This window comes from Saccostrea cucullata, unplaced genomic scaffold (genome assembly GCF_032062105.1).
Source record: "Saccostrea cucullata isolate Sc308-1 unplaced genomic scaffold, CSIRO_AGI_Scuc_v1 ctg15211, whole genome shotgun sequence".
NCBI classification, from domain to species: Eukaryota; Metazoa; Mollusca; class Bivalvia; order Ostreida; family Ostreidae; genus Saccostrea; species Saccostrea cuccullata.
This window is the reverse complement of record NW_026918209.1, coordinates 1-13,739: the sequence shown is the minus strand read 5'-3', so window position 1 is coordinate 13,739 and position 13,739 is coordinate 1. Positions and strand designations below refer to the sequence as shown.

The 13,739-nt window shown below is 32.4% G+C and overlaps 1 protein-coding gene across 1 annotated transcript; it reads right to left on the bottom strand.

Moving 5' to 3' along the window:
• Window positions 1-3,197: 3,197 nt before the first annotated feature.
• LOC134259262 (fibropellin-1-like) lies at window positions 3,198-10,077 on the bottom strand (the record flags this gene model as incomplete). Its single annotated transcript, XM_062741869.1, has 9 exons — window positions 3,198-3,308; window positions 6,132-6,242; window positions 7,101-7,211; window positions 7,403-7,513; window positions 7,665-7,775; window positions 7,876-8,017; window positions 8,127-8,209; window positions 8,289-8,447; window positions 9,966-10,077. Coding segments are annotated over 9 exons (1,051 nt in total), but the record flags the coding sequence as incomplete, so codon positions are not given.
• Between the last annotated feature and the right edge of the window lie 3,662 nt (window positions 10,078-13,739).

The following is a 13,739-nucleotide window of genomic DNA, read 5'->3' as shown; positions in this document are numbered from 1 at the left end:
ACTTATTACCGTCTTTACGATACATTGGAACCTGTTCTTTTCTCCTACTGGTTATGCCGGTGTAAAGATGCCGACAGGTGTACAGTGTTTACATACAAGAACCTTACATCTCGTTGTAACTTTTTACGTGAGCTCTTACTCTATTCAGTGGCATTATACAAATTCAGATAGTTGTTCATATTGTCTATCCGGATGGAAAAGTTGTCCACTGGAACCGGAAGAACATATGCCGGAAGGTAATTTTCCAAACACTACTCTTCAAATAAAAGTATTTATTCTAAAAATAGTTTTACGGAGTATTAATGAAATAAAAAAAAATTTGTAATTGAGACTGGTGCTCTTTTAGCTTCCACTTCTGTTATTGCCCCCACAACCACATACAAAGAAGAGAACCCCTGTGTAAATGCTTGTGCAAGAGAGTAACGCCAGCATCGATGGAGATTTTGAACGAACGCCTGTCTAAACTATCTCTAAACAAGACAGAACTATCATCAACAAAACGAAAAATTGTCCTGCGCCCAAAACCCGCGACCGTCTGCTAAGATGTCGGCTACTTCGGTGTCTGCGGATTGATGTTAGTTGTAGGGATTATAGTAATCTTTGATTTCTTAAAATATTAAGTTATTGCGCCTCATTGAGGTGTCACTTTTAGTATGGTAAGTATAGGGTTTATATTATCTGTAGGTATATACTGCCAGTATTCATTATCTCCCTTGCCTTCGATGTTTCATGCTCTTTTTGTTTTGTTTCCTTTCTTTTTAGTGTTCCCCAAACGAAGTTTGAAATTTTAAACATAATCAAACACTATAAAGATCTAGAATATGATACATAAGAATTATCCTGAAAGCATGCGCATGCACGTATGCTGCAATCTGATTTGCTGAAACTTTATATGTCTATAACTTTCTAAGTTCTCAACAAAAGGGGATGAAATTCTGCATAAATTATGAATAGGTATAATGGATTCCTACATTATGCTACTATCATATTTGAATGCAAGGACATGCTTGTATGCACGCGGGTGCGCGAAATCCGCAAAATGACCAATATATTTGAAAAACGGTAACATTTATATTCTAATGATTTTTTATTGATTCTCACGATATAAAGTTATGTTAATGGTTTAGACAACATGTCATGTTCATCTTCCATGTGAATGCACGTGCGTGCGCATGCAATGCGTTAAATGACATATAGTCGATATCATTGTATCTTTTATAATTCTTTTATTTGAAATTGGTATAATTTTATCTGGTATCATATAGTTTATGATTAATCTAATCTTTTATCTCAAATTAAGATATCGTTTATGTAAGAACTTTTCCAGCTAAACCATGGCATTTTGCATTGTTTAGAAATTATGTTGTTCTCTTTTTCTGTTCTGTGCATGAATAATAAACTGAAAAACCTTGATGATAGAATAAAATGTGAAATATTTGAGGTTGAGTATTTATTTGCCAGTAATAGTTATGAATCCAAGATTTAAATTTACTAAAATAATTCGATATATTGTATTGATTATATGTATTGAAATCGATAACGTTTATGAATAATATATATTAACTCTAATTTAAACCATAAAACACATCTGCAGATTACGCGGATTAATCGTTCTAATGACAACAGAAACAATGCACAACACCTGTTTACACAAACAAGCTGGAAAGACAGGGCTTAGCAGAAATTTTATAGCACAAGTTTTTCGTTCTTTGGAAACAACCTTAAATCTTGCATAACAGTGAATGCTTCCCACTCCAAGGGACCTGATCCCACAATTAGTGTTCCAAGGAGTCAATACTAGTATACGCCGGAGACCAAATTTGTTGGGAGTTGAGCTTAAAACATTTCATTGAATATCCCCACATGCTTAAATCATGTTACGGTTATCAATGTATCATCAACTGATTTGATAGTAGCTCACCTCATTTTATATTTAAGAGATAAATAACAAATGGGAATTGAAACGGGTCGATCACGTGATATAATCCTTTGAAGGCTGGTGAATTTGATCACGTGATCAATTCGTATTTATATCCCGATAGATGTTTAAAAAATGATACCTTATTTCTGAAATAAATTGTTTGTAGGTAGAGCATCTATTGCGCATCGAATCAAGTAAGAGACAAAAACTCCAAATGCAAGAGACAATTGCAAGAGACAATAGTATGTTGCTTCAAAAGTAAGGGAAGTTGCCAATTGGAAAATTAAAGTCTATTCTATAGACATTATACGTCTTTGAAATATTTTGTGTGAAATAAATAATAAGTTTTTCAGCTCAAAAGTCCATTCAAACAACACAAATCAGGAGAGAAGCACGTATAACTTCACATTTTTAATACAAGTGTAACGACAGTCAATAAAAAAATCATTGTTTTCGCTGTATATATCGCTTACTGATATCAGAATAGTTTGTCAAGTACACAGTAAGATGTTTATGGATTGATTGACTATAGTTTGGAGCCACAGCAGAAGTGTCTGTGACTGTGTGATTGACTTACAAACTTACAAACGTAAACTTATTTCTTGTTTTTCCAATTACCTAATTTTTAAAGAAAATTTAATTCATAAATTTAAAAGGGAGATTATTGAACAGGTGTTTCCTACTTTTTATTTAATATTTAAATATAAACACACTTTTTTATTCTTATTCTTTCGCATTTCAGAAATATTTGCCAGAATAAAAATTTTCTCCCTAAATATAATTCGAATTTTTTCCCCAAATATAATTCATATTTACTTCGATTTCTATTTTTTAATAACATATATAATTGCTCTTACTTTTTTTATTTTCGTGTTTCATGATAAAACATTAATCATTTTAAAAAAATACACAACACTTCATTATACTTTCTAAACTGATTTAAATATGCATTACTCAAAAAATAATTCTCATATAAATTTCATATTTTTGATTTCAAAAACTGTGAGCAATAAAGCATAGGGTCATTACGACTTTATAACGTCAGTTTATTTTTTGATGAAAATTTTTGGGTTTGATTCCTCATGTGAAACCTCAGGAAAATCGTGTATTTTCAATCTGAAATGCAAATATGATATTTTTTTAAAATTCACAACTTGATTCTATCTGCAAATTTAAAATGATTTGATTTATTTATACCTGTGCATTTCTTGAACAAATATTTTATTTTACTTCAAAAATTGAACTTGTCTAAATCAGTAGATCAAAAGGTGCTCACATTCCTCACAAAAGGTTCCCACGTATCCAAACTGGCAGTCACATGTAAAGGAGTTGATTTTATCAACGCATTGACCATGAGAGCATGGAGAACTAAGGCACTCGTTTACATCTGAAACACGATACACAAAAAAATTAAACACGTACAAACAAATTATTACAAGTGATAAGTAAAAGTATTCGAAAAGTGTTACGTCTGAGGAGAAAATAATATAATAAATTTCATTTATTTCTAACTTTCTATCTAAAAGAGCTTAAAATTCCAAAGACATAATTTAAATATATTTCTCATAAAATCAGCAGAAAATAATTTTGAACAATTCTGATAATGATTCACGACAAATGGTACCTACACTGAAATTAATTGAAAATACCCCCCCCCCCCGCCCCCCCCAAAAAAGGGAAAAAAAGGAAACGTACTTAAATTGCATGAGATAAAAAAATACAGCACTACATGTATATACCATTTTCACAATTTGAACATAAATGCATTGAAATAATTAGTGGAAAAACCATTTCAGCCCGGCAAGGAAATTGAAGAGCTTGCATGGTCAATGATATTTTTTAAGGGGTTCAAATAGTGATACCTATCTCACAATTTATTCCTTTATAACCCTGTTGACAAACGCAACTATATAGTTGTTGACTTGATCGATGCAAGAACCGTGTAGACATGGGGAGCCTAAACACTCGTCAATATCTGAAAAAGACCAGATTTATACAATATCCATGATGACAGGTGAACTTTAGCATTCATTTGCCTCTTAAGATAAATCAATATAATAAAATGGCATAGAAAACTTCACTGAATTTGGGGAAATATTCTTAGCTTTTATAATAAGATAATTAACTAATATCCCCAAGATAATTTGCAGACAGGAAAGCACTGAAACAGAAATAATTTCTTCATATTCTATTCCCATCATTACAAGGAGCACGAAGCGTATCTGACCCGTCGGAGGGGATGCTCTGCCTCACTATTCCATGAAATCTGATCCAAACTCTGATTTTTAAAGGTTTGTGTTTGCTCTGCTCATGAGTTGTGTTGTTTCAATGGACGTCTGTGCTTGACTACTCTTTGTTTTCTAATCTCACTGTGGGACGTGGAGACTGGTCCTTCGGAAGAGACTGACAGGTATAAACCGAGGTCCCGGGTCGCAGGTGCTGGGACGGAAAGATCCATCACTGCTCAATGGCCGTACATGTAAGTGCCGAGTATGGGACAAAATTGCAGCTCACCTCCAACGAGGGGTGGGGTCTCCATATGAGTGAAAAATTCTCGAGAGGACATTAAACACCATACAACCAATCAATCAATCATTCTTAAGGACTCTATATAAACACTGATGAGAAATGTTTTTGAAGGCGAATATTTTAGAAAAAAACTAATTCATTTTTAATTTCAGAAAAATATATTTTCAAAGATAATTTCATAGTGAAAAAATCTCTCTTAAATGCTTAGATGGGAAAATACAAGCAAACAAATTTTTTTACTACTCTTTTTTATGTCAAATGCTAGGTCAGTTAAACTAAACGAAAGAATCCAAATCCCGAAATTAAAGAAGAGGTACTGCATGGGATCACCGCGCTCACTGATACCCCACCTTCCACTTAATTATAAAGGCAACGTCCATGTTTGCTCTGGGTGACCTGAAATAAATGTCAGATCAAAAAGTATAATAGTATCATGAAATTTAATTCAGTGGTATAGGAAGAGTTGCGGATAAGAGATTGGTACCCTGCAATATTATGGAGAGAATGGTAGCGTCCATGTTTGGCTATGGGGAACCGGAAATATGTGTCCGATCAAAAAGTAAAATAAAAGATGCACAATGGTATAATGTATCAAATTTTTTTTAAAAGTCTCATTAAATTTTATTAAGTGGTACAAGAGGAGCTGCGGATAAGAGATGAGAAACCCAAAAGCGTAACTTATACGTATGACGGACAGACAAAGGTACAGACGAACGGACAGACGGACATCCTTATTACTATACATACACTCTCACTTTTCAAGCGGAGAGTATAATGAAGCGAAATTCTGCATCAAAATCAATTATTCCATTCTGTCCTTGGGAAGCTTAATGATATGAACTTTTTTTATTTCCACCCTATCGATCCTCAGACACCACGTGATAATTAAAGGGTATATAAGTAGAGGCAGAGTTCTTAGTCAGTTCGTCTTTGAAGTCGAAAGGTTTCAACTAGTTTTCAGCGAAGGTGAGGAATAAAAACTTGCTTAACAAGTATTATGTGCCTTTATAAGGTTTTGGAGAAGTTGTGTTCTATTGCAAGTAAATAAATACTATTTAACTTAGCTAGGAATCGCACGCGTTCCAGGACAGAATTGGATACTATAAATAATTTCAAACTAAAATCCTTGATTGAAAGGTTTAATGATTTTTTAATTTATTCCTATATTGCCTGGGAAGAGCTTCAGAATCTTTGAAATAAATGTTACAATAATAAATGTAGAGATGGTCCTTAAATGGGCTAATATATTTTTTATAATGTTCAATTTATTTATATTGGTCAATTTATAAATATGTTTAAATGTTAATTAGATTAAAATTCATTCCTCTCAAGTCCTGGTAAAAAAAGAAACTCTGAAATATGTTTAACAGTTTTCCAACTATGTTAAAGATGTAAAAAAGCTGGTAATTCTTTTTTATATTCTTTTTTATAAAGATGTTAGATTTAAGAGCAGATTAAATATGCATAAGTTAAAAATCTAGTATCATGAAATTTAATTCAGTGGTGTAGGAGGAGTTGCTGTATGTCTTTTCTTTTTTATGTTAATTTAAGAGCAGATAAGTTTATATGCATTTCCTCCCAAAAATTATAACCATTGTGTGCAGTGTTTATAGGGTTCTTAATCTAAACTTGTTGGCAATAGAGAAACATTGCGTGGTTTATCGGATCATTTGAAGTCTACCTTTCTCACAGTTTGTACCACTGTAACCTTGTCGACATACACACTTATAGGCATTGGCCAGGTCAATACAAGTGCCTTGGAGGCAAGGGGAACTTGAACATTCATCTATATCTGAAAAAGAAATGTTTTGTGAAAAACTAAACTGTTTGGTAATCATTTATTTAAATGTTAAATGTAGTATAAACTGTTATTTGACAAGAAAAATATTCATTCCTCTCAAGTCCTCTTACAGTATGGTTTAAAAGAAACTAAAGATGGCAATGGATTCAACACTACAAAAAAATAACTAAACTAATAAAAACATGGTAAATTAATCACAAAATAACCATGATGTTACATCAGTCGCATTTTCATGTGACTTCAAAGTTTTGTATTTCAAAGACCACTGTCACTGGGTAACGAGTCAGTTTAATTTGTCTGACCAACAATACAAATATGAAGCATATGGAGATAACGAACAGTATTCAAGATCACAACTCCATAAAACAATACAAAAAAGAGCAGAGCATATACGGACCTCTAAAACTCAGAGGTGGGATCAGGTGCCATGGAGGAATGAGCATCCCCTGTTGACCGGCCACACCCGCCGTGTGCTTGTTGTCATGATCGGGAAATAACGCAAAAATCAGTCGTCAATTCAGTGTAAAAATAATGGACTAACAATAAGTATGAAAAACATCAGTCAGCATTTGACTCAATGATAAATTGTATTTGCTGACAAGGTCATTGCATCGACTAAAGAACTTACCAAATGATGACTTTAAACAAAAATGCTGATATTCTTGTTTCATCAACCTGTTTGTCAATAATGTCTCTCACTTTAGAAATTGTACTTACGTAGAGCATGCTCTTGTGTATCGAATCAACTGAGATATTCACGTTAAATTACCCCCCCCCCCCCCCCCATTATTATGTGGTAATAAACAAACTGAAGAAAACAACAGTTGATCAAGATTTAAAAAAAATCACCTGTTTCACAGTTAGCCCCTCTGTATCCAGGGTAACAGTTGCATTCATACTTGTTGACTAAATTTGTACAGTTACCATAGCGACACGGGGAGCTTTGACATTCATTCACATCTTAAAAATATAATAATAACGATTTTATTTTTGCAGAGATTGAATGAATGATTCTTAGTAAACAATTGATATTTAGTGGCGAAAATAAATTGATTGGTTTAAAGAATATGCATTTTGCATCATATTCTCTTTATAGGATAGGCGACCCATAATTTAAAAAAAATCAACCAATTATTATCGTGATGACGTACCGTGTTCACATCTTTTGCCAGTAAATCCTGGTTGGCAATGGCACTCAAATTCGTTGATAAGATTTACACAAGATCCATGAACACAGGGAGAACTCCGACACTCATTCATGTCTCAAATAAAATATGACTCGATCACTTTTTCAATTTTGTTTTCGTATAAATGAAAAATAAATAAACATGAATTTGACAGTCTTATTTAACAAATCGTTGTTATACTAGTATATCAGGTAACAAAGAAAATGTTATCACAAATCTACTGTACCTTTATCACAGTTGTTTCCTGTGAACTCAGCTTCGCAAATGCATTTGTAAGTTCCGAAAAGATCAACACAGGTACCATTTCCACATGGTGAAGACAAACATTCGTCAGTATCTGAAACTAATAATAATTCCTTTAAGAATATTTAAAACAACCAACATTCATGTTGCAAAAGACGGAAAGATACTGCTTAAAATTAAAGTGAGGTCACTACCTGCACTTTTCTGACATATAAAGGTTAAATTGTTCGAACAATCCAAATCATTCCATTGACCACTAGCACCACGCGTTTGGGTACAATCCTCACCCGCCGCATCGTTTGGTTCACTAGGTGACCAGTTTGTGAATGTGCTCACCTATAAATGAAAATGGCCTTTCTTATTATCTTATTATCGGTACTCTGTGCAAAAAAATATCTTGAGTAAGATTTGAACGATTAAATAATTATCCAAAGGCAATTCCTACATTAGAACTATCCAGCCATACAAAATGATTTTCTGTCTGTATGTCGTTAAGTCCAATCCAGTTATATTGGGTTGTACAGTGACCTACAATTTAACGACATGGTTCTGTAACACTCAGAAGAAGAGGGTATGGTTTAAAATTCAGATCAGGTGCTTCACTAACTCTGCACGAAGCTCTGGATGCCTGCATTTGTAATAGACACAAGATCCGCCCCTTCCAGTTGGCAATCTGTTCGGGCTTGATGCCACGTTTTTTCGACTCCTTTACAGACAAAGCAATCGCCCTCATAAAACGTCCAATATGGATAACCTTTACAGAGATCTAAATAAACGGCGACTAATATATATTAATATGAACATATAAAGAAAAGGTTAATAAAATAAAAAAAATATATAAAAACAAAATACTTAGCAATATCGCAATGAAATTAAATACTGAATTTAGATGTTGAAAGGAAATGAATTTGAAAATTTTCTAGGCCACCAGGTTCATCCGGAGAGTTGTTCTGTAGTATTGTGTGAATGAAATATATGGAGATAACGAACAGTTTTCAAGCTCAAAAATCCATTTAACAATACAAAAAAGGATTAGAGCAAAACATCAGAGATAGGATCAAGTGACATGGAAGAGTGAACATCCCCTGCCGAAGGGTCAAACCCACCTTGTTCTACTGGTTTTTATCGGGAAACCACGGGAAACCGTCGACAATAATGGCCTTACAATTAGTATGAAAAACGTCAGTCAGCATTTGACTCAATGATAAATTGTATTTGCTGACAAGGTCATTGTATCCACCATAGAACTTACGAAATGATGACTTTAAACGAGACTGCTGAAATTCTTGTTTCATCAACCTGTTTTTCAATAATGTCTCTGGCTTTAGAAATTGTACTTACGTAGAGCATTCTCTTTCGTATCGAATCAACTGAGATATATAAACTCCGTATACAGGTGATGAAGGTTATAACTGCATAAAGAAGGAAAGTTGAGGATTGAAAAGTTAAAATCATCACTTTTTCATAAAGCTTGATTGTACGATTAGTAGATTACTATTAGCGTCTCTTTTTCAAGTTAAATATCATAGATTTTTGAATTGATGATGAAATGATGAAATTAATTTCGCTTATTAATAACGGGTTCGAAGAATAATAAAAATGCTACCAAATCATGATAAATGTACTTAAATGAAAAAAAAAATGCAGTAGATTGTTTTCCCATTTAACAACACAAAAAAGTCTCAATATGAGTGAAAAATTATCGAACAGGATTTAAAGTAGTCTACAATCAATCTACTTAAAAAAGATCAAGGATAGTATTCTTGAGCTAGTTTACAGTATACAAAAAAGTCCAACGTTATGGAAATAAATGTTGAAACTTTTGAAAAGAAAAATGCCTGCGTATAACCACTTCTGAAATCCAAACATAACGTAAGTGAAAGACTGCACAATATTGGATCACTAAATTAACTGGTTTTGGAAGGAGAAAGGACGCTCGTTTCATTCTCTTCATTTCTCAGCGAAAGAAGAATTACAGAAGGGCTTTTCTTAAAATAAATAATTATAATAAAAACAAACATATTATGTAAGATGTTTAAGGATCAACGATACTCTGATAAGAGAGATAACTCTAAATGACTTAAATGTCTATTATTCCTTTATAAATTTGCCAAGTTTAAGTGTCTTTTTTGTCCAATTTTGCCCCCCAAGGTATGCTATAATTGTTTGTACTTTACTTATAAAAATATTTCTTTTGAAAAATCATTAAGGTTCAAGCAACACTTTATATGAGTGAGCAGAGGGTTTATGAACCTTAAAAGACTTTGTCTCAAATAAATCTTACGTGTTTCGCAGTTTTGTCCCGTGAAATCCTGTTGACATTTACATATATATCCATTTTCTATGTTTTCACATGTACCATTGACACAAGGGGAGCTTTGGCACAAATCTGTCGCCTGTTGAAGTATTACAATACAACCAAATGAAAATATTGGTTAACATATATGACTAAATATATTGCAAATTAAGAAAAGGTGTAGCAATCAGTTTGCATTGCCAACAACACTGATAAAAATGAAGTAATTTTTATAATTATCATTTCTGTTTCCGTGATGTTTAAAAATACAAAACGTCTGGGTGTGAGAATTATCAGGTATATAGTTTAATATAATTTGGTAGAATTTATGAGGTAAACATAAAAAATAACCACGCTTTTTCATTAGCTTTTATATACGACAGCAAAATATTTGAGTTTTCCCTTTTACCTACATAGCCTGTTAGTACTAAAAAATAATTATTGAATAAAAAGCTTTTACTCAATTAAAAATTAAAAAACTAGTGATATATATATAGGAACGTTTAACATAAGAAGTTACATAGTATTTCGTAAAATGATTACTTTGATATCAACTTGTAGAAAAATAGAAAAATTCAGGATATCAAATTATTTTCATTAAAGATTATTTCTAGGAAAAACTTTTTTCCCATTCTAAACAGTACAGATGATATGAACACATTTGATATTTATTCTTCAAATCACTTACACTGCTGAAGACAGGGAAGACAACTGTTAGGTATAATACAAAACAATACATCAGATATCTTCCCAACGGCATATTAATGACAAGAATATGCATAAATATGTAGTGAAAATTAATTTTCGGTCTTTCTTAAAAGTATATAAATACAGGAAGTTATCCCGAGTGTAACGTGATTGGTTAACTTATCTAATAATAATTATTATCCTAATAATAATAATTATCCCTGACCCGTTTACCCCTCTTTTGAAAATAATAATCTGCATATAAATGCTTGCACCATGCATTAATAATGGTATGAAATTAAAAATAGCCAAATGAATAAGGTTCGCTAAAACCCCATTTCAAAATAAAATATAAATTACTGAGGTGGATACCACTAAAATACAAAAAAAACCTTTGTTGATAAATACTAGAAGTGTTACTAAATGATCAAGGAATAATTTTTTTCAAAATGACCCCCATGTATTAAGACAAGAATCAAATGCTTTACATACATATATTTTAAAACAAGGATACAATATACAGTTATTGACTGGGTATGAGGGCAACATATGATTTGTTGGACCTGAAGGTGAAAATGTTGCCCGAGGCCGCAGGCCAAGGGCAACATTTTCACCTTCAGGTCCAACAAATCATATGTTGCCCTCATACCCAGTCAATAACTGTTTTGTTATACCCTTCACTGCTCACTTAAAACTGATCAATTTATTCAATACACGCTATATAATCAATTATTTTTATGGAAAATTATGGCTTCTTTAGTAAATTGAAAACATCAAGCTGAGAAAGAACAAAATCAATTATATGTCTATTGTATCACAAAAATTATTCATCACAAAACATACTCTTCCCTTCTTCCTAACCGTGCTGTTAGCAATAACTCTTGTAGCTCTTAACTTCGGCTATTTTCGCGTCGCCGATATTGAACGATGATTAATTACTTGTGACGTAACAGACGAGTGACGTTGCGGTCTAACAATTCTTATGTAAGACCGGTCAATAGTGAAATTGTTAGACCGCAGTAATTAACAGTTCTTTTGTTGGACTTTTTATTAGTAATAAATATATGGAATGATATTCATAAGGGTATAACAACAGTTTTTATTTTGTATTTTGACAACCTTAGCATTCTTAGATTTTACATTGATTTTTTTCATTTACATTTGTTTGTTGATTCGTGTTAAAGGAATCTTTTGTTCAGTGGATTTTTGTTTATATTTCTAAATATATCATCCGTTTTTGCTCTAATTTAAATTGTGCAACAAAGTAAAGTGATGCAACAAAGTAAAGTGATGTTTGTAAGAGAAATTTTTGAAAGTAAATGTTTAATCGTAGTTTGGAAATCTGTCAGATACAGATGGAAACAAAATCAGATTTCTGACTTTAGATTTATCCTACTTACAATGTAACTCTCGTGGGTGATGGCGAAATAAAAAGAAAAAAAAAACAAAGTCAGGTGGAATATTAAAACTAAAACACTCCGAAAGTTTGAGATAAGTTAAGCTCAGATGAGAAACCCAACAATTTAAAGTGCAGCACGAAAGTAAAAAAGTCATAGGCATAACTGCTTAACAATTTTACTTTTACGAAATCAAATTCATGCGAAACCACATGTTTTCTTAAACTACGGGACTTTGGTTCCTTGAAAATAGGTGGGTTTTTTTTTTAGTATTTTAGACAAAAATATTTTCATTATTCCAGTTTTCTAGTATAAAATGTCGCAACGTCTTTTTTTACGATTTATGTTTTTATTATCAGAGAAACTTGCTTTTATGCCGTCAAGCTAAGTAGAAGAGTTTGTTCTATGAAGAACAATTTCTGAAAGGAGATTGGCTATTGACAACTTAAATGATAACACAAGAACAGTTCCATTTCAAACATAACTTTTTGCAAAATCTATGGTCATTAATCTTATTTGCAACCACAATTTATCATTTTTAAGGTCATCATTTCGTAAGTTCTATGGTCGATACAATGACCTTGTCAGCAAATACAATTTATCATTGAGTCAAATGCTGACTGACGTTTTTCATACTAATTGTTAGTCCATTATTTATACACTGATTTTCCCGTTATTTCCCGATCATGACAAGGAGCACACGGCGGATGTGACCTGTCAGCAGGGGATGCTCACTCCTCCAGGGCACCTGATTCTACCTATGATGTTTTAGAGGTCCGTGTTTGCTCTGTTCTTATTTCGTATTGTTTAATGGACTTTTGATCTAGAATACTGTTATCTCCTTATGTTTCATCATGAAATCGAAGTCGAATGTTGACTGACGATAATATTTTCAAATTCAGGGTCATTATGCCGCAAATTTTTATCGATTACCCGATCATGACAAGGATCACATACGACAGTTGCTCTACTTACAATTTGTATTGTTTAAATGGATCTTTAAGAGAGATTATTGTTCAATATCCTGTGGTTTTATTTTTTCAAATGTAAAGATATTGATTGTGTGTGTGCTTGTTGCTTCAGTCATTTCAGACCATGATAAAACTTTAAGAAGCGTTAGGGCAGGTTTCACATTATAATTTATATTTTAGAATATCTCCGCTACTCTAGAACAATTGCTCTTACCATGTGCCACATGGGGGACTAACATAAAATATTAACAAACAGTTCATACATTGTTTTAAATAAAGCAATATTGTCGATTCAAACTTAGTGTTTAGTGTTTCCTATATATTTTCCCCTATTAAAACTATGAAAAAAATCACCCGATTTGTCCAAAATGATTTTTACTTCATAAAAACATTTATGGATACTGATGGTGTTTTCCTCGTATGATTATTTTGAAAATTCTTTTGAAAAGCCTCTCCCCATGGGAGGCGGATGTTGCCCATCTTTGACACTTTATAGGTCTGAAATACCCACTCAGTTTACTGTATACTTTTGTACCAAGCATATCTCATTGCATAATACTGTGAAATTAAGCTTTAAGATTTTATGATGGTGTCTGCTATATGTATTTCGTTCTTTTACCTATTTATGTTTATTTGTGTTTGGTATTGTCAATTATATTGTCTATGTGTTGACATATTTAGATTGCTTCGTCATTTATTTATTAATA